The sequence below is a fragment of the Nyctibius grandis genome, chromosome 5, assembly GCF_013368605.1.
Source record: "Nyctibius grandis isolate bNycGra1 chromosome 5, bNycGra1.pri, whole genome shotgun sequence".
NCBI lineage: Eukaryota > Metazoa > Chordata > Aves > Nyctibiiformes > Nyctibiidae > Nyctibius > Nyctibius grandis.
In genome coordinates this window covers 68,226,247-68,250,371 of record NC_090662.1, presented here as the reverse complement: position 1 = coordinate 68,250,371, position 24,125 = coordinate 68,226,247, and the positions used below count along the sequence as shown (strand labels likewise).

Genomic DNA, 24,125 nt, shown 5'->3' with positions numbered 1-24,125 from the left:
CTTCAGTTCAGTGTCTGCATCAAAAGACAGAGTTTTGTGAGGAGAAACTTGACCAAAGCTGTGCATATAAGATAACTCCTCCAGAGCTATAACAGAACTCCTGAAAGAGATTTTATCTTAGCAGAGAGCTTTTTGGCTGCTTCCAATACAGCAGGAGCACAGCATCCTCTTTGCTGGATATTAGCATTTACTTCCAGCTTGGCTTTGGAAGAGCATGAAAGACAAATCTTAGTTTTCATCAGCTTTACCCAAGACTCAGAATTTATACTCCATTTTTTTGACAAAGTTTTGATGAAATAAAAAGTCAGCCACTCAGGAAGTATATGCAGAAAGGTGACAATGTGAGTTATCAGTTGGCAAACATGATGACAAACATTCAAATTATAGATAACAATAACACTCAGATTACTGGCAAGCAGTCAAAGGCCCAGATGCCTTGCCAGCATTTTCTGCAGAGAAAGTCAATACTTAAACATACACAGAGTAAAACTGAGCATCTGAGTCCACGGCCTCAGTACAATATTGAGGGTCCTCATCCTGACAAAGTGATGATCACTTACCCAGTGACACTACTGTAACAGTCTGGCCAAATCTGACAATCAGTTAAGGTGATGTCCATCATGGCAGAGATTAATTTTCTGCTGATGTGACATAGCTGGTGACTCACTGCACCACCTGGACATATAAAGAACAGCAGCAGCTCAATTCAGGAAAGGTGACTCAGGACATAAAGGTGATAGGGGCTTCCAAACTTGGGAGAAGTTTTAAAACAATCATATGGTATCTTTATCTGTAATCAACCTCACTTGCATATGTTAAACAGAAGTACGTTACTGTGTATGAGCACGTATCTGACAATCTGCATACCCTCTAAGCTTTGATCTAGTACATTAAATTCAGAGTCCCTCGTACCTGTAGTGTGATATGCTATAGATTAAAATGATGGTAATACATAAATTCATGCAATCCAGATAAATTAAAGGGAGACAGGCTCACGTGTGACAACACTGAGTTATCTTCTTACCTCTCCAATACTACAAGAGTATTTGCTATTCTAAATGCAAGACAATGGATTTTTAAAACATATTCTTTTATAAGAAAGAAAAGAATTTTAAGACTCGCTAAGGTTTTATAAGAATAGCAATAGGGTTTTAGTTAACAGCAGTTCAACCAGACATAATGCCTGCCATTTTACACATGAAAACCCTTTGCCCCCTCCTGATCGATGTCTCTTTTGAAGAGGCACCTTCTGTTATATTACATACTTAGAAGGGTGGAATCAGCACAAGGTTTCCTCTTTACTCTTCCTGTTCATCCAAAAACCCCTTACTTTTAAATCAGTCAGTATTTGAACAAACACCTCCAAAGATGAAAGGCTAACACACTGATCCGGAAACTAAATGCTGCATGAAGAAAGTATCATACAAGACTGGGCTAAGAAGCTCCCCGACCTTTACAGTTATCGTCACCCACAGCCTTTAGACTAACTCGGCAATGAACCGTTACACTCCAGTGCCCTTCTTTCCTCTACATCAGACCCCACAGCACCGTCTGCAGGGTGCAGGAGGGGGACACTGGGGTCCATTTCCAGGCAGGGAAGAGGCATGGGGAACAACTCCAGAAAAGGTAACATCCTTCTTGTCCATATTTGTCCACGTAACATCCTCCAAAGTCTTAAGGAAATACTCCAGAGCTCTTCTGTCCCTATGGGCATGTAAAGACTGACTGTAGAAGAATTGCCATTTATTTGCAGGACAGATTGTTACTTACAATGGCTCCACTTAATGCAGGCATCACAGACTCTGCATCCAAAAGAAGAATGAACCTTGAGAAGTCAACAAAGCAAATGAGCTTCTCCTTACAAGAGAAATATCTTAGAAAATCCATGAGGATGGAAAAGCCAAGAAGGGGGATGCAGGACAGGGAAAAAAAAAACTTTCTTCAGCTGCAAATAAATGAGCAACATCTCATACAGCTAATTCCCAGACGTCAGAGCTAATCTGAACGGATGCTGTGCTAAAGCAAGCCCCTTCATCAGAAACTCCAGTGATGCCAGAAACCGAAGCACGAGACTTCACTAAACCTTTAATCTGCTCTAAAAGGGCAAATATAAGTCTAGTCAAGTATGCCTCATGCATAGTAATTTAGCCTCTGATGTCGATAAGAGCAAGCCTCACGGCCTACATAGCCCATACAAGGTTCCCTCATTAACCTCTTCAAGGGCTGCCTGCAGCAGATTATGCATGGGGCAAAAGGCACCCCTCATGCTCCCCAGCATAACTGTACATAAACAAAGAAACTGAGAAGAGAGAATGTACCAAAAAAAAAAAAAAAAACCCACCAAAAGCTATTACCACATTTGGAGGCAAAACAGAAGCTGTAGAAAGGGATCCTGGCCTATTCCCTGCTGTCCAGCAGCCACAAGGTAAGGCCTTCACTGTGCAGAGTAGCACGAAAGGGCTGCTGAGACCACCTTTGAATTTTCACACACTTGCCATCAGGTTCTTCTGTCACTCCTCATTTTTCTACTCCCTGGCTAAAACAATCCTCCACGGAGAAATGGCTAAGCAGTTGTCACTTTTTCCAAACAGTATTTACATCTCTGAAAGCAGCACTTTACAGCCGTGCTTCAGTCTACATCAAAGTCACACAGAGCTGTTTGTCATTGTGGGATTTCCCACCTTGCATTTCCAATGTCTGGTAAGGAAATGCTGTATTTTCCCTTACAGCTAAAAGGGGAGATTGAAGAATGGGATGCGTAAACATTTTTTCCCCCACTACCTCATCTGGGTTAAAGCACCATACCTACACTTGGTGCAAATAACCTCCAAGCACTGAAATTTAGATACCAAAAATTCCCGTTTTGTTTGTTTGCCTTTCATATTTTCCTCCTTATTCACCGCCGTATCACCTACGGTATGCTTCACGTTCTCTGTGATCATACCACATTTTCACAGTTACTGCACAGGAAATTAATACAGCCAAAACCAACAGTACACAGGCACATGAACTCCAAGAAACAAGGGACATAAAGGGGAGACTGGTTGTACCTCAGGCTGCTCCTAGGCCTCCTCAAGTGCCCACTCTCCATATGCACAAGGAGAAGATACAGTCTTCTTAATGCTCTATTTCAGTAGCTCTCTATAGTACTCAGGCCTGACATTCACTCTGCTGTCATTAGTATCTGTGGCAACAGAAGACCAGTAAAGAGGCCACTTACATAAGCAGGGTACCTGGGAAGGTCACAGGCTGCTCTGCCCCGCCAGCCAGCCCCTCATAGGAATGCCACCGAGCAATTTCTTCCTCCTCACTTTGTACATTAAGTTTATTCTTTTGGCTAAGAGGTATCTAGAATGATAGAACTTCAAATAATTACTCATTTATATTTCGCTATTTTATCTGAATTCAAAGTTCAAGTTGTCAGAGGGAATAGTAGAATGCAAGCTCAAGGATCCTCTGACATTACACGAAGGCATCAAAAAAATCCCAACCTGTTTAGCACAAATACTTCTGCTGACAACACGGCAGTTTACTATGTACTTCTTTTCTGTCTGTTGGTCCATATAGGCATACATGTGAAACCATGACCTTATTACCACCACTGTCACGCGGTTATTCTCCATCTTACCACAGCCTGCCCTACAATCAGCAATTACAAGGAAAAAAAGTACGGAGGGAGAGTTTTTTTGCAGCTTGCCCAGCAGCAAAGTCAACCGAGCCTTAGTGCTTCAGGTAAGAAGTAAGCAACTAAAGCAGATGTACCATTCAAAACAAAGCCTGATTTAATGCAAAAGTCTCTAGGCAAAAGGAAATAAAGAAGCAAAGTATAACAAACAACATAAGCACATTTATTTTCCTAAGTTTTCCACCAAGGCTTCGGCAGCATTTTAATGTAAGCAGGAAAGAACACTGCTAAAATCATGACTTAACAATTAAAAAGACATTAAGACAGTGACAGAATAAACAGTAGCAACAAAAGTAACATTTTTTTTAAATAATTGGGCTATATTTGCATTTTAGTCGAAGGTACTAACCATAATCTTAAAGGACAGGGATTAAAATACAAGCCTAGCTATTTAAAAATTGTGAAGGAGGATTTTGCTCACTATAAAGAATTTTTGCTCCACAGATAAACAGTGGAAAGGACACACTGCTAGGTATGACTTATGCAAGCAGTACTGCTGCTGCAGCAGCTGAGGGGCTCCTTCCAGCCAGGTAGGTGACCACAGCAAAGCAGGCGCACCAGGGAGGCACAGTGCACAGCTGCTGCCAGTGCTGCGCCTCAAGGAAGGAACAAGCAGAAATCTGGCATCTTTCACGAGGTGTATGGCACCGTTAAAAGGAAAAAAGGAGGTGGGAAAGCCCATGGGCACATGACTACCATGCTGTGATGGCCGCCTTCTGCGCATGGAGGTGGCTGCCCGTCAGCCCGGTACCAGTGGCACCATTTGCAGGTGTAGGGCCCTTGGTTTCATTCATAGAATGGTTTGGGTTGGAAGGGACCTTAAAGATCATCTAGTTCCAACCCCCCTGCCACAGGCAGAGACACCTTCCACTAGACCAGGTTGCTCAAAGCCCCATCCAGCCTCGCCTTGAACACTGCCAGGGAGGGGACATCCACAACTTCTCTGGGCAACCTGTGAAGTGTTGCGATGTGTCTCGCCACCCTCACAGTAAATAATTTCTTCCTAATATCTAATCTAAATCTACCCTCTTTCAGTTTAAAACCATTCCCCCTCGTCCTGTCACTGCTTGCCCTTGTAAAAAGCCCCTCTCCCGCTTTCCTGTAGGCCCCCTTCAAGTACTGTAAGGCTGCTAGAAGGTCTCCCTGGAGCCTTCTCTTCTCCAGGCTGAAAAGCCCCAACTCTCTCAGCCTGTCTTTATAGGAGAGGTGCTCCAGCCCTCTGATCGTCTTTGTGGCCCTCCTCTGGACTTGTTCCAACAGCTCCATGTCCTTCTTATGTTGGGGGCCCCAGAGCTGGATGCAATACTGCAGGTGGGATCTCATGAGAGCAGAGTAAAGGGGCAGAATCACCTCCTGGCACCTGCTGGCCACGCTGCTTTTGATGCAGCCCAGGATACGACTGGGCTTCTGGGCTGCAAGCACTCACTGCCGGCTCATGTTGAGCTTCTCGTCAACCATCACCCGCAAGTCCTTCTCCTCAGGGCTGCTCTCAATCCATTCTCCGCCCAGCCTGTATTTGTGCTTGGGATTGCCCCAACCCACATGCAGGACCTTGCACTTGGCCTTGTTGAACTTCATGCGGTTTGCACAGGCCCAGCTCTCAAGCCTGTCAAGGTCCCTCTGGATGGCATCCCTTCCCTCCAGCGTGTCGACCGCACCACACAGCTTGGTGTCGTCGGCAAACTTGCTGAGGGCGCACTCAATCCCAATACGTCTTTATCATATTGGTTAAAAGCACGCAAGCCGATGGCACACACTTGGCTGACGGCATTTTTTTTAAGTTAGAAGAGAGAAATCTTTCTCCTCTCCAACAGGCCCCAAAACGATTCAAGCCACCCTGACAACACTCCTGTTTAAAACTACCGCCTGAACTAGCCCCGAACTTACAACAAGGCCAAGGTGGGAAGTCACAAAAAGGCCCTGAGCCTTCCTAAGCTCACGGCTGGCGGAGGGTGAGGGACACCCACCCCCCAGGGCGCCGGAGCCCCTTCGAGGGGACACCCCCGATTTAACAGCCGCGAGGGGAGCTCGCCTTAGGGAGCGGGCGGGAGGCCCGGGCACCCGGGGCGAACACGGCGGCGATGCCCTCACCGCCCGGGGCCGGCCGCTTGCGGAGGCTCACGGGCACAGTGCCGCGGCGGCGGCCCCGCTCTCCCGCCCCCCCAGCCGGCAGTTACCAGTGCCTCCCGTAGAGCCAGCTGCCGCCCCAGCTCAGCAGGCAGACCCCGAACGTGGTTTTCTTCCAGTGATTCCTCAGGGCCGTCAGCACTTTCACCGCCCCGGCCATGCCGCCCAGCACACACCGGCCACCCCTCACGATGGGCCGGCGGGAACCGACACGCCACCGCCCCCGCCGCCCAGCCCAGCCCGGCTCGGCTCGGCTCGGCTGGAAACCGGTCCCCCGGCACCGGCGTTCCGCGCAGCGGCGCCCTCCCGGGCCCGCGGGGAGGGGAGGCCGGGCGGCCCCGCTGTGCTCGTTTTGGTCAACCTTCTCCCCCTGTGCATCGAGCCTGGGGCTGAGATCTCATGCCCCATCCGTGTTATTGTTACCAGAAAATGGTAACCAAGAAAAGTCTCTAACCCAAATGATAGCTTAGAAAGCCGACATTGGTTTATTGCAGCACTGGGTGCATGGGGGATCTCTCCTCCTAGCATGCACACCGAGGGACAAAAGCACACTCATTATATACATTATAGAAAAATGCATATTCATACAACTCCGAGTAAAGCCCACCTATTCCAAGAAACTTATGCATATGCTAATATATTATGTAATTGTCTGTGCGTGCGTACTAAATTGGGGAAGGGGTATTGGGTGGGCTGTAGGGGTCTCTAGTGGTCATACCCCCTCCCCATACTGATGCCATCCACTGTATGACCCCACTTCTGCGCAAGCGTGGTCAGGGCCTTTCTCTTGACACATGCAGGTGGCTCCAAGGAGAAGATCCTGTTCTGGTTCTTACAGGATTTATCTCTACTCCTGGTGCCAGAGCTATGAATCAAGTCATTTAAGACACTACAAAGGTGTTGTTCACAGTCTTGCTTATCTCTGGCCCTTCTTTGTAATTAGTGAGGAATTTAACAGAGACCTTGGATTCTCTAAGACTAAGCGCAAGCAAGAATCAGTGATGACCATAACTCTGTTATCAGTCCCAGAAGCAGACACTGTCTTCAAAACATGCCGTTAGCTTCAGAACGTACAGTTATTTTAGCTGAAAGGAAAATTGCTGCAAGGAAGGTTGATTCTGTCTAAAGGTTACAGAACAGGCCTTTTAGGGCCTACTTTGAGGCTTACTTTTACTAAACCGTCTGGTATCATTACTGTGCCCCCGCCTTGGGCCTCGTGTGCCCCCCGATGTGGTCCAGGCACCCTACCTCAATTTAAAAAATAAAAAAATATCCCAAGGAAAAAGGTTTTCACACCCACCCATGTCCCGGCCCTCACAGCCTCACTGTGTGGTCATCCTTCAGCCCATAGGGTGTCCCACAGACATGGACTCTGGGGAGCAAGCCCCAGACACCACCAGGAGGAAGGGGAGCAGGAGACTTTCTGTGTAGCAAAGGACAAAAATGAATAGGTGTTTTTTTCACACTGATAGAAATATCCAAGCTGCCCCCCCCAAAAAACAACCAGAAAATATTTCTGGAGGTTCATCTGGAAGAAAAGTTGGCTAGGAAGTACCTGGGGTTTGCTCTTTAAGCCCCACCAACAGGATGACCACGTTCACCAAGAGAAATGTCTCCAGCCATGTATGGAGAGCAGACCACCCTCGCAAGGATGCCATACAGCCGTGAACAGCACCAATGTCCTGCCAGGGAAAGGCGGACACACAATCAAGTGGCAAGACCTGACCTCATGATGGGAAAAGCTTTGGGACGATCCAGTGGTGGTGGCCCCTTCTAGCGTTAACTCAGGCCATGGCTTCCCTTGACTCCTGAAAGATGATGAACAGCCTCAGAGATTTCAAAGAAGTGCTGAGTGGAGGCATGCGTGGCTAATATTCAAAGAGACCCTGTCCTATGAGAAAGGAAGAGAGATGTCGAGCCATTCACAATGAACCATTGGCTAAATAAGTGGTGTGAAGAAGCAATGCTGCTTATGTGGACCACTGCCTGCCTCTTGAAAGGGACCTGGGCTTGCAGACTCAGGACAACAGGGATGCAGTCTGGCAGGGACCAGCAGGTCAGGATAATGAACATAACGCTGGACAGAAATTTTTTTTCCCCTCTTGCAAAACACCATTTTCAGCAAAATCTGAACATTTACAAGAATGTCAAAGTCAATAAAATGGCTTTTTGTGAAAAAAGCTTCCCCAGATCCCTCTGCTTAATGATGTCTGGATGGGATGTGAGTAGTAACATAAGGGGGCTGCTCAAAGCCAAATTTGGGATTCTCGGTGTGTAAAAGTCTGTTCTGCAAGAATCAAACTGATGCAGAAGACCGTCCAGAAGACACTCTGCTGTTAGTGGTAAGAAAGCAGATTAAACCCTATGGATTAGTTTCCCTACTGTGTTTTGGGTTTTCTTCTCCCTTCACTTTGTAGAGCAGAAGACTTGGGATTTGTTTTTCTAAGAAAAACATTAAATGATCAGCTCCTGATGAATATTTCAGGCACACCCTCATCCAGTAGCCATCGCTTCCCACTTAAATATTCCAGGTTCGTCTGTCCAGCGCATCTCAGTGTGCTGAGTACATGTGCTTGATGCGCTGCTGAGTGTTCCAGGTGGTGTGGAGTGATTAAATGTCCTACTTTTTTTTTTTTGGTGTTGTCCTACTTTTTGTGAGGATTCAAGTGGTGTGGCCAACTGCTAACAGCAATGATAGCAAATACCAGTACTCTTATCCTGCTTTCCTTAGCTTATGAAAAGATTGCATGCTGATAAATACTTTTGAAATTAATAATTCTCATGAGGTGCCACAAATAATTTACAAGCATCTGTAACTTCCTATTTCACAACCAAGTCTACTGAGTACAGTTGTGTTTATTAATGATGCTTCCAAAACAAGCTTGAATTTTTAAAATAAAGCCTCTTTAGTATGCCAATACGTGTTTGCAGCAGTCAGAAAAATGCTTAAATGTATGAAAGACCTGAATATCTCTAAGATGGCTGAATGGAAATTTTCCTGAGTACATATGCATGAAACACCAGAGTTAGTATAAATGAGAAATTTTAGCTCAAATACTAGTTGTCTTTCAACATCCCTAGCACAGGGACTTGACCCTGCTCTGAGCAAGGTGGCTGGACTGGACGAGCTTCAGAGGTCCTGTCCCACCTCAGCCATTCTGGAATCGTGTGACATTATCTAAGAATTCTGGCTGATGATCTTGAGATGGGGCTTTTCGAAGAGAACTGCCCTTAGAAGAAGGAAACACTGCAGGCAACAACAACAGATTGTGCACTTGTCTTATTACCTGGCTTTACTTAGGATGCAGTGTCCATTCCGAAATCCCTCCTGGCAAACACGTATGTCCTAGTTTTTGGCTGTGGCCGTCTGATCACCCTCAAGGTAGATCACACCTGCTGTGCTGCTGCATGTACCAGGTACTTCCCTTTTAGCTCTCCTAGTTTTCTGCATGTCAAATTAATAGAAGTAGATATTAGAGTATGTGTGCAATGGAAAATTAGAGGATGAAGGATTGATCTCTAACAAACTCTAGATTATATACTGTAGTCATTTTTTAGGCCAAGTAAAATGACTGCTACCTCTTTAAAAAAAAAATGTTCAGAGGAGACTGGAATATGTGTTTTGTTTTCTTATGGTCACTAGATGGTTTGTGTAAGAAAGAGTTGCTCTGCTACTCTAATACTTGACTGGGGATGTGTCACCTAAAATTATCACACAAGTTGTTTGTGAAGATGAGTGCCTCATCCCGGTTACTCATGTCTGACCCATTTTTGAAGAGCAATTTTTCTATCATCCTGTCTCTACCATCAGTGCCAAGCCTGTTAGCAGCAGAAGCCTCAGATACATGACCATGCTTCAGGGTCATATTTGTTTGTAACTTTAGGAAAGTCACATGCTTGACCATCTCAGTTCTCTTCTTAGCCCGAGAATACGAGTGAAACAGTAGAGAGATTTTTCTCTACTACTTGGCAATGCCCTAAAATTGACAAGGACAGAGAATGATTTAGTCATCTTTTCTGTCCTGCACAATCTGTCCTCAAGTCCTCACCTCAGCTAACTCATCTGGGTTGCTCTTTTTCACTCATGATCATTTGGGAAAGGGATTGAACATATGTAATCATTTTACTGAAGTCATTGGTTTCATCACTTGGTATGTAGTTTTGAGTGGGACCGTGGAAATCAGGAACAGAAGTCTGTTCACAGCCACCACTTAGTACCAGTGGGGCTTTACTCAAATTTGTGGTCTGAAAGCTAATTCTAGCCATGTGGTCTATAGGTAATCCTCATATGGCTGAACAGGATGACCCCATCCTACATCTCCAGTATGTTCCACATCAGCACTGTACAAGGGCAGAAGAGAGTTTTTGCATGATGGTAACATGAGGGATATGTGCCTATGTGTGCATAAAAGAAAGGGACATCCCCAGTTCCCAGTGTAGTCATTCTGTCATTCCTGACTCAGCTAAGGATGGGCTGAGGGTATCAAATAGCAGTGCTGTCAACCACGTCTCCTGCCATCATGGTGATTGTATATCTTCATATGCTTCCTTACAAGTAAAATGCAACTAGCTGCTTGTATTACAAAGAGACCAAATTTATTGCTCTGTAGGAGCTGCGTGTTTGCCACAGCAATGTAAGTCCGTTTTCCTGCCAGACCAAGGTAGCGTTGTTTCTGATTGTAGTCTGCCCCCTCCCCACTTTTTGCATTAATATCACTGATTAATATCACTGTGGCCAGAGTGACAGGGGAGAGCATCTGCGCACAACCTTCAAGCTTTTGTGCAGCTGATGAGAAAAACACCAGACTCCAAATGTCTCCATGCCTCTGGCCCAGCAAGGGAGGTTATAATTTGCTTTGCTTTAATTTCACAACACCTGAACACCGAGCATGATTTAAGGTGGGGAAGAGCCCTTTTCCTTGGTGGATGAGAGCAGGACCGACTGATTGTCTCTTCAGATCGGGTGGTGGGATGGGAGCTCCAGCCTTGCAGGCACATCTACCTCCAGCTTTTCTCTCCCCATAAGCTGTGGGCACAGGGTGGGCTGCAGAAAGAGAGAGCTCCTTCTCTCACTGTCTGGGGGTGTTCCTGTGCTAGCTGAAATTTCTGGTGGGCTTCCCAGTCAGTGTGTCTCTGCTTCTGTACTCCAGGTTTTCTGTCCAGGGCACGAAGCTGTTCTTCCACCCCATGTCCCAGATCGTCCTCGTTTCCACCCCAGGCCATCGTCCTGTGTAAGAGAGAGGAGTGCTTCAGCCACTGAAACTAATCAGAGAAAGTTCCTGCCTGGGAGAGCAGAGAAAGTTCATGATGGATTCTCTTGCTCTCATTTCCAGCTCTGCCTGGAGGTATGAGTCCCCAGGGTAGTCATGTCTGCAGTCAGTGCTGGCTCCACTGGCTTGGAGAAAGATCTGAATCACACTGGCAGGGTTTTTGGTTGGGTAACTCACAGAAACTCTGCATGAGAATGATCTCTCCCCTTCCTTCTCTTCCACATTCTTCCTTGTCTCATCTGTAAGCAGAACACGACATGAGCTTCATCGTCCCTAGAAGGAAATTCAGGAACGTGCCTAGCATATTTCTACAGCAAAAACCACCACTTTTACACCCTGCCCCCTCTTCCCAAAACCGAACTATTACACAGAAATATTCCCTGATTCTCAGAGTTTATTAACCTTTTTTCCAAGGGAATGAATAGAGATATTCACAGCTTTTGAACAGCAGCAGAAACCCATTAAATTGCTCCGTGGCAATCTTGTCGGGAACTTGTTGCTTTAGCAGAGACATATTTCAGAAGGCTCTGCACTCACTCCCAACCTATTTGGATTCAGTAAATGCAGGTGCCACTAAGGCATTTGAGTGAGCAGCCCTGGACACTAAGCTTTAAATGTAGCAGGACACTAGGAAAAATTTCTCTAAGCTTGTGGTCTCAGAGCTGGCCAGAGGTATTACGTCGTTCCCAGCACCAGTTAGATCTCCTCTGGGTCTGCTCCAAATGAAGGAACAAGGACAGTCCTCCGGGACTGGGATTTATCCATTCACCCTGCAGCATAACCCCCCACAGAAAAATCTGTAGCAGCTCCTGTGCTAATACCAGCTGCTCTACACTGTGCTTTTCAGTGAAGGTCTCAGCGAGAGCTACACTGAGGACATCAGTTTTGTTACTGGTTTGGGTTCCTACCCTTAAGAAAGTTCTGGCGACCCAGCCTAAGGTCAGTAATCTCTGAGCTGATCCTGTTACCATGGTGCTGCTACATATTAAGGGACTATGCACAGAAAATAGTGCGATACAGGAAGGGATGTGCATACCTCTCTAAGCAGCATCCTTTTGGAAGGGATGTAGCCATCATCCAGCAACGTCTAACCTCTCCTGGACTTAAGTCTGCAAGCAGGTATTTTCAGTTCTGCAGACAAACTCAGAGTGGGTGATTTAAACTGTGAGAATCTCTACTCAGGAATTTTGCTTCTGGCAGAGATTAATGCTCATTGTTTAATTTAAAAAAAAAAAAGTCAATTCATATTCTCTCCATTCATCCCTGTTATACAGCTGAATAAGAGAGAAGGTAAGAAATTAAGGCTTTTATACTGTTTCTTGATTCCAGTGCATCCAGAAAGGTGATGTTACATACTACTTGCCTATGTTTACATTAAGATATCACCTACCTTAAAATCCAGCTGCTGCTACATACCATCCAGGTTACATCCTAGAGACAGATGATCTTATATTCAGAAGAGCTCCTGAAAACTACTAATACATCTGTAGCAATGATTCATTTTTCACTGAGGCAGTGACATCCTAATCTATGGACCAGATGGAGTGGGGCCTTGGGCAATTGTAATCAAAGAGCAACAGCCACAGTGTGAAGGAAAAAGAGATTCCCAGTTGGTTTCCTATTAAATGCTTCTATTTTCACTTTGGTTTGACTCAATTGTGTGCATCACCACAGCCCACTGAACACATCTGGCTGACATCTTAGATTGCATACCCAGCACATTACTGTGTTTGCTCAAAGTTTCACTTCTTCCAAAGTCAGTGGCAGTGCTCTGTGACGGCAAGTTGTTTTATCCTTGTCTGTAGGTGGAGTCGGGGGAACAACAGAATCAGTCGCAGGCAAAGGCGGGCTGAGAAAATCCATCACTGTAATGACGAACCACTCCCATTCCTCTTCACCAGCAAAATATCTCTGCCTTTGTAGAAGCTAGAAGATGAATTTGTCTTGGATTCTGGAGCACAAAATATGGCCACTTAGGGAAAGTATAATGCCACTGAGTTACTATAAATTGGTCTGGTTCAGTCCCCACTGAAGGATATATCCCACATCTAATACTGAGAACGACCTTTGTTTATGAATTGTTACTGGCCATTTCATTGGTCTGTGAAATAAAGTTCCTGATGTTTTCAGGTGTTAGTGAATCCATAACTATACTTTGATTTTTAATTAGTTAAATTAGAATAAAATCTGATATTCTGCTTTTTCATAGTCTCCCAGCTTTCAACTATTTCAAAGGTCATCTCTTTACTCTTCCCTTGAGAAAAAAGTTGTTGCACTTACAGATCCTGTCATATATTCCATTTCCTTAGGTTTTGGAAGATATTTGAGAGTTCTTCCAAACACGTTTTCTGTATAAACTCTGTAGCAAATGTATTTCAACAAGTTCTGTGGCTACTTTGGTTTTTGTACAGTTTTACATTGCATTTATCTTCCAGAGAGTTACTCAGTGATGTGGTTTTAAAAATTGTTGTTGTTATGCTCTTGTTATTAATTGACATGCTAATTATAACATGGACATTACTTTTGAATTCCATGTAGTTTCTTTCATTGCATACAGTGTATTTGCTTTCAATTCTTATCACATTGTGATCTGGTGTCAGTTCAAAGACTGGCTTTGCTTTTTGTGCCGTTTAGACATTCTTTTCACTTAATGTGCGGCTTTAAGGATCTATTTTAAGAAGATGCTGAGAGCAATGTAAGACTCTGGGACTTGACTAGGCTAGATTAGAACAGCCTTGTATTTTATGTTAAATGAAAGCGGTTTGAGCCACAGTTACTAGCCACTACTTTTTAGCCGTACTCTTCAAATGCACTGGCGTTATTGACTCCATTTACATGACATCTTTGCTTGCTTTGTTTTCTTGCTTTCCCTTTTTAAGAACAGATGGGAAAAGTAATTTAAGTACTGAATTCCGTAAGGTATCTGGAGTAAAGTAAATTGAGGAAATACCATGAGTGAAAAAATGAAGCAGTTAGTTACACTGCTAACAGGAGATTTACAATTGAGAATTAACAGCCAAGATAAACTTTGCCAAGAGACAGAAATCACTTGGTCCAGAGTGAGTCTTGCAGAGGATGGCCAGGGCTCTGATGTTACAGAGAAGTGGAGAATCCCAAGTCATAGAAAAGAGGAGAATGTCAAACATGTAAAACAGTTTATGGATTTATGCACACTGTAGCAGATAATGTAAGTTGGGATCATGCCCATTATGTGACGAAAGATGCAAGGAATACAAGCTATTACATCGCCTTACAAAAACGTGTGAATACCAACAGAAGGAATATACAGACTGGGTAAAGAAAACAACGACAGCACCACTTGCTTAGATGAAAATTATACAGAAAAAATGGACAATGCAGCAGCCAAAGATGAAATGGCCTGACTGGAAGTAAATAGGACATTTCTTTTTTAACTGCTGTATGAAAGCACATGTGTTGCCAGAAATACTTTTAGAAGAAACTTGTAAGAGAGTCATGCATAGCAGAAAGTAAATATGGAAACCAGAATGGACAGTGATAAGCTTATTAAGCACAAAGAATTTTGTGAACAAAACTGGAAAATAAATGGGAAATATATGGGAAAAGTCATAATTTGTGATAGTGACCCAGAAAAGATTTCAACTGAATACAGAGCAGACCTGGAAGAGTCTCCTTTCCTTAGCCTCATGCTACCACCTCCTCCCTGCAATTCTTGTTTTTAGGAAAGATACCCTTAAATCAGAGGCAAAGAGGGGATGTTAATAGGGTCATCGGACAGAGGATGATAGAATAGTATCATCACATTCCTTTGTGTGGGGACAAAGCACAGTATCTTCTAGTGCCAGAACTGCCAGGACAAAGCTAAGCAAAGCGGAAAATTCTAGATAATGCAAATAATGTATGAATAATTGACATCAACATAAAAAGTCAAACAAGTAGATCATGGGTGAGATGACAGAGAAAGATTTGTCCACATAGGTGAGGCAAATGCGTAAAGATTCATTGGGAAGGTCGGTAACATAGAGACGTTTGCCCCTAATCTAGCTGCTTGCAGCAAACACCTGGAGCACTGCTTCATGGTGATGTTTAATGGATGGGCAGTGTCAATATTAATACAGAGCCTGAGAAAGTGAAAGGGTTCATTAGGGGACTCTGTTCCAACGGTTCACAGCACAAGAGTTAAGTTATGCACTTATTTCTCCAAGGACACTATTAGTGGTGCTGCAAAGCTGTACTCAAAGCTGCAAAACAATGACTTTGCACCACAGACATCAACAAAACATGATATCAGTGTGTACTAGTAAATAAAGAGATTTTGGCTTTAATTCACAGAAAACAGCGTTTGCTGAAATTGGCCATGTCACTCTCAAACCATTCCTCCTGGGAATTGCTGTTTGCAGTTAAATGCACAGCTGGCAGGCGCTTTGGGGGCCAACACCCACTCCCAGCTACCTGTGTGCAAATGCAGTAGGTGCAGCTTAGAATTAGGTTTTGTGTTTAATGATCTTAGAAAAACAACTGACCAACTATGTCTGCCTACTTTGGACAAAAGATGGACTGTGATTGCCAGAGATACAGCTGAGGGTGAGACCATGGAGAAAATAAATAACTTTATTAGCAGAATTACTATTAAAAATCATGTAGAAACTCCCATTAGTTAGGATCAAAATGGATGTGTGAAGGTCCTTCAGGGACTGAAAAATCTAAGCAAAGAGCCAGGAAAATATTCCACAGACCATCAGAGACACTGTGGAAGCTGGTAAAACTCACCATGTATACTAAATATGCAGGGAGTTTAGATGGTTCATTTGGATGATGGAGGGCAAGCTGCAGAGCTGTGTATCTGCTTGTGTGTATGCATACTAGTTGCCATCGCTTTAAGAAAATGGTGAGACACAAGCAGCTGTGTATTCACTGGAGATTGTCACCTTCAGCCCATGGTTAGTTATGTGATCATCTCCAAATCCAAGAAAGGTGGGAGGAAGAGGGCAATGGGTCTAGTTTGTCCAGGAGAGATGGGCAGCTGCAGGATCTGCAGGTTTATGGCTAGACTACTGCTTTGTCCCAAGCCGGCATTGCAGATCCAAGCAGCAGCAGATTCCTTGCACTAATGCTGATCCTGAAATGGTGCTAAGCATCAATTTAGAAAGGGAGACATGGTCTTAAGACTACAGCTTTGATAGCAAAGCATCCCTGTCACCACTGTGCTGTCAGGCTTTTGTTGCTGTTACATAAGGGGGACAGGAGCTGGACAAGACATAAGACAGAGCTCTGGAAAGCTGGGCATAGTTTGATTGTTTGGACTTGTCTGCCAGGGCAGCGTGAATCCCGTAAATACATTGGGTCATCTCAGGTGTGGGTGCTGGGTCCCACCTCCACCTGGGCTGTGGGGAACCACAGCTGCTTGCTCACTCACACTCTGGGCAAGGCTTTGTTCCACAGCCTCACAAGTGGATAGGGGAGCCTGGACTCAGCGTCAGTCACCAGGTATTTCACCATAATGAAATGTGCATACTGGTAATTTGGGAATAATTGTGTCTTAGGTTAATAGCCATTGATATCTTCCCTTGCCAAGTTTATTTACTCCATGACATAGTTACTGTGTCTTAAACAGAAATCACCCTCAAGGTATCATCTAATTATCTTCTCATCATTCTGCAAATCTGTTTCATATTACCAATAATCTTATTACTACAATTGCAACATTCATTAAGCAAACAGAGGACAATAAAAATACATATAATCACAGCAATCAAATTAAGTTTGAATCTCACAATTAGTGATGGATAATTCTGGAGCAGATTGTTCTCATACATTTTTTCCCATAATTTTCTGAGAAAGGTTTAAATAGCTCAAGAAAATGCCATTTTGATTACAGCATTCTTTTCTAGAGTCTGGCCATTTAATGTGACCTGGTATCTTAATTTAGCCCACACCCAGGGCTAAACAATAAACAGTTTTTCTAAACAGTTTTTCTATCACCCAATGTCCCTTCTCTGACCAAGGAAGGGAATTGGGAAAAGGAAGGAGACTCATGGGTTACAAGTTAAACAGATTTAATAAAATAAAGAAACCAATAACAAAACAAAACACACAAAATTATACTTATCTATAGAGCACTTCCAAGTTTCTCCAGGAATAACAATCACCAAAAACAAGGAAGAATGAAGCTAGAACAAAGTAGAGCAAAAACAACCCCACCTCTCCCCAGCAAGCCCTCCCTTTTATAGTGAACTTCATGTTATTGCTATAGCATACACCTGTGGGCCAGCCTGGGTCAGCTGCCCTGCATTTAACTGCTGAGGTCCTTGATCACCATGGCTGGTCACAAACTGAAACAAAATCCCAATGAAACCAGGACACCTGGTTACCACAAAATGGCACAGTCAGGACCAGAAATGGTTGCAGATCCCTCCCCTTGTGAGTGGGGAGACCTCTCAGCAGAGGCAACATTGCTGGATTCCCATGGTAAACACCAGTCCCTGCACAGGCCAGCCCCGGGGGGCTGCCATAGACACGGTGAAGCTGAACTCTGTGACAGTGATCCAGCATCTCTTGGGTACATCAGATGCTTCCAGGTGACATACTGGATGGTCTTGCATGGGACTAGGAAGCCATCACTTTCTTCTTGACATGTAGCAGCTCCTGATGTTGCACTGAGCGAAGAAAAACCACAGAGGAGTTCTGAGACATCCATATTTAGGAGATTTGGGGCCTGATCCTCAGGTCATGTAAGTAAATGGAAATGTGTTCACGAAGAGCAGACAGCTACATTTTCAAGCTGTTGCTGCCTATCAGCTGTGCCAGGTTATATTTAGCTCTGTTACACCTGCACAGAGCCACTTGAACATGTATCAAAACAATTCCCATCCCTAGCTTTGATCCGTACTGTCTAGTCCAACAACAGATCATCATTTGTCTCACTGGTAAAATAATTGCTGACAAATATAAGTGGGGTTTTTTTTCAGCTGCAAATGCATGAACATATATTTAGAACATTTTATGGGTACATTGCACACCTGATGGGAACATTTATGACTGCTTCCTCTCTGGGTATATCAAAAATATCCTCATCCAACTTCACTATTTTTATCAACTCCACTCTTATACTTAATGTTCATTCTGGCCTGGGAATTTTTTTTTCCTGAGTATCACAGATGGGTTTGTGACCTCTTTGGTATGCTCAGCCAAATGGCTAAAAAAGAAATCCACTCCCCGAAGTAAAGAAGGCCCCATTAAATGAATGAGGGGATGGTATGGTATGTATGTGTGTGTGTGTATATGAAAATTACTGTGTGAGAGAGAGCCAAGGCAGAGAGAGGTGCCTAGATTTGGTTTGGACTTGGGAGAGGTTACTTGTCACTGCCTTTTTGTGCTGGCCCTACTCCTTTCTACTTTGTATTCTTCCAAATAATTGAAATCCCTTTTTGTTTTAATATGCAAGTTTGCCTTTATCTCAATAATTCAGTATTACTACTGCAAATATAATAGATGTATAGAGGTACCCAGTTACATTTTTCAGTGGAGTGGGCAAAGGGATAACAAATAAGGGTTTTTAAAAACACAGAACTCTCTTGGATCCATCAAGAAAGAGTAAAATGGGAAGTCGGAGGATAATATCCCACCCCTGCTGGTATAACTGCCTGTAAATCTCTCGTCCTTTTCCCATTCACGTTGTGTGACCCTCCTGTCAGGGCTACGCTTGGCTATGACTATGTTCCTATGGAGAAACACATCACAGATGATGTTTGCAGCCAGTTTCAGCAGAAACAAGGGGGGTCCTAGGCCACAGGGGCTCCCACGATGTTGTTAGAAGTGATGCAAGTCTTCCAGTATATGAGAAGGAACAAGAGGTCGAAGCTTTACCTCTGCCCAGCTCCCCCATAACTCATGTCCTGCGTTGCACATTGCCAGCATTTGCTGTGTTGCGATGCTGTCTGGGCTCAGTCAGGAGATGCAAAAATGCAAACAACTTAAAAAAAAAAACAAATGAGTGCCCTTGGGTTGGCGTTTGCTATGTGGTCAGGAGTGACCTGTCAGCTCAGTGCTCTGCCTGGCTGCAGGTCCCACTCAGGACCCCGTTTCATCCTCCTCCTGCCTGGTGACAGGGTACCCTTGCTCTCTCTGGAGCTGCTGAGGAGGAGAAATGTTTCATTTTCTGAGAGGAGTTTCTGATCTCCAGCACCCTCACACTGCTTAACGGGGGCTCCCCAGGAAGCAGAATTTATAGGAGATCCCTTTCTCACCAGCTGTCCTCGGGGCTGCGGGAAAAGCAGAGACAGAGCCATACCTTGCCAGCTCTCAGTCTGGTTCGCAAGGTTGGAAACGAACTGTGAGAAACTGGAAATCAGTAACGTGGTTCCTCCTGGCCATTCTCTTGGTGAGATGGAAGCTAAACAGCAGGCCTCGGAAGCAGGGTTTGTCCTCAACCTCCTCTGATCTCTGCAAGCAAAAGGTGAGTGTTTTCCCAGCTGGAAGGAGTGAATGTGACAGCAAAGGAGAAATGAGAGAGGAAGGAGAATGAAGGGCTCTGCACAGAGGTGACACCCTTGAGGGCAGAGCTGGCTAGCTGAGACCTTGGCCTGTTTGCAGCAGCGTGCGCCGTTTGTGACGGGATGCAGGCATCAGTGGGGCAGTGAAAGGCTTTTTATTTAAGGTGCTGACACTTCAGGAGAAAATGAGAAAAAGAGAGATGCTAAAAGAAAAATACATTGCTTTTTCATTCTTCTGTCCTCTCGCTTCTTCCTTAAAATTTATGGGATGAACTCGTCCAATTTAAGTACTTGTCAGCAAAGGTCTGACAGGACAACCAAGAGCCATCCACAGTGTCGGCTGAGAAAACTGCCTGGAGGCCAAGTGCTGGCAGCCACCTCGGCACTGCCTGGGGGTAGAGCACTGCTCCCCTCCACCTTCTCCCCTCTCCCCACGAATGCCGGGCAGTGAACCGGGTGCACGACCCCCTGCACCCCCGTTACCGAGCCCTGCAAGCCCCCGGGCCTCAGGATCATGCTCTGTGTTCAAGAATAGATGAGTGTGTTACTAATAAATGTGCGACTCAGATCTAGCTCTGCAGAGAAGACGCAAGGATGGTGAAAATTAATTTGTTGTTGCTAGCAAAATGGCAAAAAGGCAGCTCTGGGACTGTTTTGTACAGACTGGGATTATGACACCTGGCAACACTTGTAGCAGCACTACTTTAGTAGCCTTCACAATAAGCTCTAGTAGATGTTAGCCTCCATCCCTGCTTACTGGTGGGCAAAGCAAGGCAGGCAGGTGGGTTGCAAGGTTTCCTGCAAGGCCGTTCAGGACAGCGCTGTTACAGCTAAAGGAGGGAGGAAAGCCTGTCTGACTGCCCATCCTGAGACATAACTTCCCTCAGGGCACCTTCCCCTCTCTGCATATATGTTTCAACTTGCCAGGCTCAGCTTGGGAGCATTCAGATCCTGCCTCAGACAATGTGGATAACCTCTCCGACCATGAATGTTTCCATATCATCCTCCCTGGCAGGCTCCTCTTCAGGGCTCAGACCCAGAGCAAAGATTTCAATGACCGCGGAGGCTCCCAGCTGAAAGGAAGAGCCAACACAACACACCTTTGGCAGGAAGAGCAATGACAGCTGCAATGGGCAAAGGTGTTGCCCAGGACACAGAGGTGCTGCTGCCACCTGCGTCCGCTGACTGGCTGGGCCTCCCGGGAACCCGTGCATCTTCATGGAAAAAGCTGAACTCTGAACATATTTTTAGCCTGGTTTCCTAAGGAAATGAAGATTCTGTCACTTCACGTCTGCCCATCTCTCCCCATCAACTATTGAATCTGCTGACTACTTGCAAATGAGTTTGATGGAGCATTAGAAGCCTCAAAAATATTTAGATTTCTAATTGTGAATTGCAGTAGCTGGGAAGAGATGAGAAGTGCAAGGTAAGGCATGAATCCCCATCTGACAGAAGGGAAGGAAGGGAGGACTCAGAAGTCACCTGTTCTGTTTGAAAGCTCCTTATAAACCTCAGCACACGGTGTTTCTTGCCGCAAACATGGTGGGTACAGAGTTCCCAAAGGGAATGAGCTAGGTTAAATGAAGCAGAAACTGCAGCCTGTCAGAGACACCCCAAAATGTGCAACTGAAAAGTCGAGGCTTTGTTCAATTCACAGAGCAACTTGTTTCACTCTCAGCCTCCTTTTCTCTGCCAGATTTGCAGGAAGCTTGTAAGAAAACACAACAGAAAAGGAGGAAATCTGCCTTGCTGCAAAGAAGGATACTCAGTTTTGTTTTGTATTTTACCTTCCAGTTGAGGGTGCATGTGTACACTCACTTTAATTTAAATAAGTTTATTTAGCCATCTGAAGGCATTGAAGTACTAAGTGGCTTCCTGTGTGCAGTGGTTTCAAACGTACATGCCCAACTCCAAGTGTCAACTGTTGCTATGAAGGCTTCGCCTGTGTGTTTTATTCCCTTCTCTCACCCTTTGGCTGCCTCTGTTTTTCCAAATCATGTGCTCCTTATGGCAGGGTTTATTCCTCCCTTTATGTTCCTGGCATGCATTTTGAGCATCGCTGTGAACAGTTAGTGAAAGCCAAAGCAAGATCCCCAGTGCCTCCAGTTCTTCTGTTTAATACCTCCCCTAATACCCACCACCACCTTTGACTGAAGGGGTTGTCTCCAGGGAGACGAGTAAGGGGGAGATGATGGCCCAAAGCTTACAGTCTGTGATCTCTCTCCGGCTGTATCTGCTGGCAGTACAGCTCTGATGCCGCTGGGCAAGCCCTTGGGCCAGCAGCTCATTTCCTGGTAAAGAGCTGAGCTCTGTCAGAGGGCTTTGCTATCACGGCCAACACAGGCTTCACTCTGAGCAGCCAGCTCCATGTGAGGTCCTCACTGCCAGTGATGGCCACTTTGAATTTCAGAACTGAGAAGACCAAGGGGTTATCTGAGAATGGGAAGAAATAGCAGGGAACTGAGCAATCAAGGGGAAAGTGCAGTTTTTTACAAAGAAGTGGTCAGTGATCAACCTTTGCAAGTCAACAGCAGATGCAGGGTAGCAGAGAGGGTGGCTGAGGTGTGCTGGGGACCTCAGAGCAGCATGGGTCCTGCGTGGTGAGCCATGTGGTGGCAGCAGTCTCTGCTGCTCCTGGCTGGGGACGGGCTGACTGCTTTGTTTGGCGTGGGTGAGCAGGCTGATAAATTCATAACTGAGCTGGCGTAGTTCTGCCACTTCTGTCTGATGCAAATGAACAAGACCACACTCCCCCTGAGCAAGGAGGGAGCGAAAATCTTAGTAAATGTAGCTTGTTAGGTGGTCTGGTTTTGGTCTCTGCAGGAAAAGAGCTCAGCTGTGACTCTTTAGAGGGCCCCTGGGGAAGTGCCCGATAATGTCACGGAATAATGAGTGTCGAGCTATGAAAGCATTTCATTACCAGCATCCTCACCCCATGCAGCCCCAGTCTGCTGCAGTTATCATGCGCTTCTGACAAGAAAGGTCACACTGAGATTATCCTGTCTGTGAAACAGAGCGGTTGCATTTCAGTGAGAAGGTCCTTGCTCCTGTGTGGGCACAAAACATTAGCAGATACCCCAAAGCAAAGGGAAAGCTGCGCTTTGGGGTGCTGCTCAGGGGCGGAGCAAGGGACTTCACTGATCTGAAGAACTGGAGATATTGCTCCCATCCCTCCGTTTGACCTGCCAAGACCCCACTGTGTTGCAGAGGAAGCCGATGGGTAGATTTCTCTCTTCTAAACCTAATTCTCAGAATATTCACTACTTCCCTTCCTAAGTCAGTAGTTACTTCCCTTCACAACCAGGTGATGTCTTGAATAGACGAAGGTGTCTTTGAAGGTGATGGTGCTAACTCGAAGCAGCAGTTGGACCACGAGAGGTGACCACTCCTGCTACACTGCCCAAACTGCCAGATGCCGAATGTGGGCACCTGGTGCGGTGGGGAGACAGAGTCTGAGTGAGGCAGCTTCATCCCTTGCCTTCCCGACTGAGGCAGCCTAAGATGGGCACAGCAAGCCCCTGCTCCACCATGGGCAGCTTGTGTGATGCTGAGTTATTCAAATCCCTCTGTTCTCTGTTTCTTCTGTGACGAACTACACTTAATGAATCTTCCCTCCTCTTGCTGGCTGTCAGCTTTGTCTAGCTGGATCGCAGGCTCCTGTGCGGTGCTACTTGCGGTGCTACAACACTGCCTGGCATCTTCCCTCGTGCCACAGAGCAGGACCCCAAGAAGTGAGCAGCAGCCTCTGAAGCACCACGGAGCCTGCAGCAGCAGGGCTGGGTGGCCTGGACACTGCAGGGAGCAACAGTGCACCGCGGGGTTAAAATTCAGCCCTCACATGGCTAATGCAAACCTGGCATTTCATGCACAAATCTTTCCCGAAGTCAGGTCACTTTCTTTCTGCAGTGCAGGCACTTCTGCGGTGGCATCTCTAGCTCAGCCTTCAAGGAGCAGCTGGCTGCTTTGGTTCACATTCTTCTACCCCCTTCCCCGTACAAGCACTAAGCAGCTGAGCCCTCTGCCCCTGCAGCCACGCTACCGGGCTTCCCCTGCTGCCACTGCCATGAGAGAGGGCACCTGCTTTCTCCCCTGCCACAAAAATGAGCTCTGCAGACTTCCATTTTTAGCACCGATGAATCACGTTGCCTCTGCTGATGGCAGAGAGCAAAGACCCGAGCAGCCCATACCACCAGCATTTGTTGCTAACCAGAGAAGTTGCAGTGAGCAGATGCAGATAGCTGGGTGGGCGGCTGTGCCTGGGGGCATGGGCAGGAGTAGGCAAGAAGAGGAGACTTCTAATCAAAAGGGTTTTAATCCTGCACGGTACCAAACAGGCCACTGTATAGCCTTCACTCCCTTCGCTTGCCTTGAGGGGGTTGCCAGCTTCTGCACCCCCCAGCCAGCTCTTTCCCCCTCCTGCCCTCTGCTTTGCCCTGCAGGCTTTATTCACAGGAGCAGGCAGGTCATAAGCCCTGGTAATGCAAGTGATTTCACTCGAAATGTGGCAAAAATAGGCACATCCTCTGAGTTCTGAGTTTAGTATATCACCGAGGTTTCTCACTTCCTCAGCAT

At 45.7% G+C, this 24,125-nt stretch overlaps 1 protein-coding gene across 2 annotated transcripts in view; it reads right to left on the bottom strand.

The window, feature by feature from the left end:
* AGK (acylglycerol kinase) overlaps positions 1–6,047 on the bottom strand; it is a 39,050-nt gene extending 33,003 nt beyond the window's left edge. For both annotated transcript variants that reach the window (XM_068400727.1, XM_068400728.1), the window contains exon 1: positions 5,863–6,047. In XM_068400727.1, the coding sequence (XP_068256828.1) occupies positions 5,863–5,972 (110 nt within the window). In that variant the 5' untranslated portion in view covers positions 5,973–6,047. The remainder of the gene's footprint in view (positions 1–5,862) is intronic.
* Positions 6,048–24,125: the final 18,078 nt, after the last annotated feature.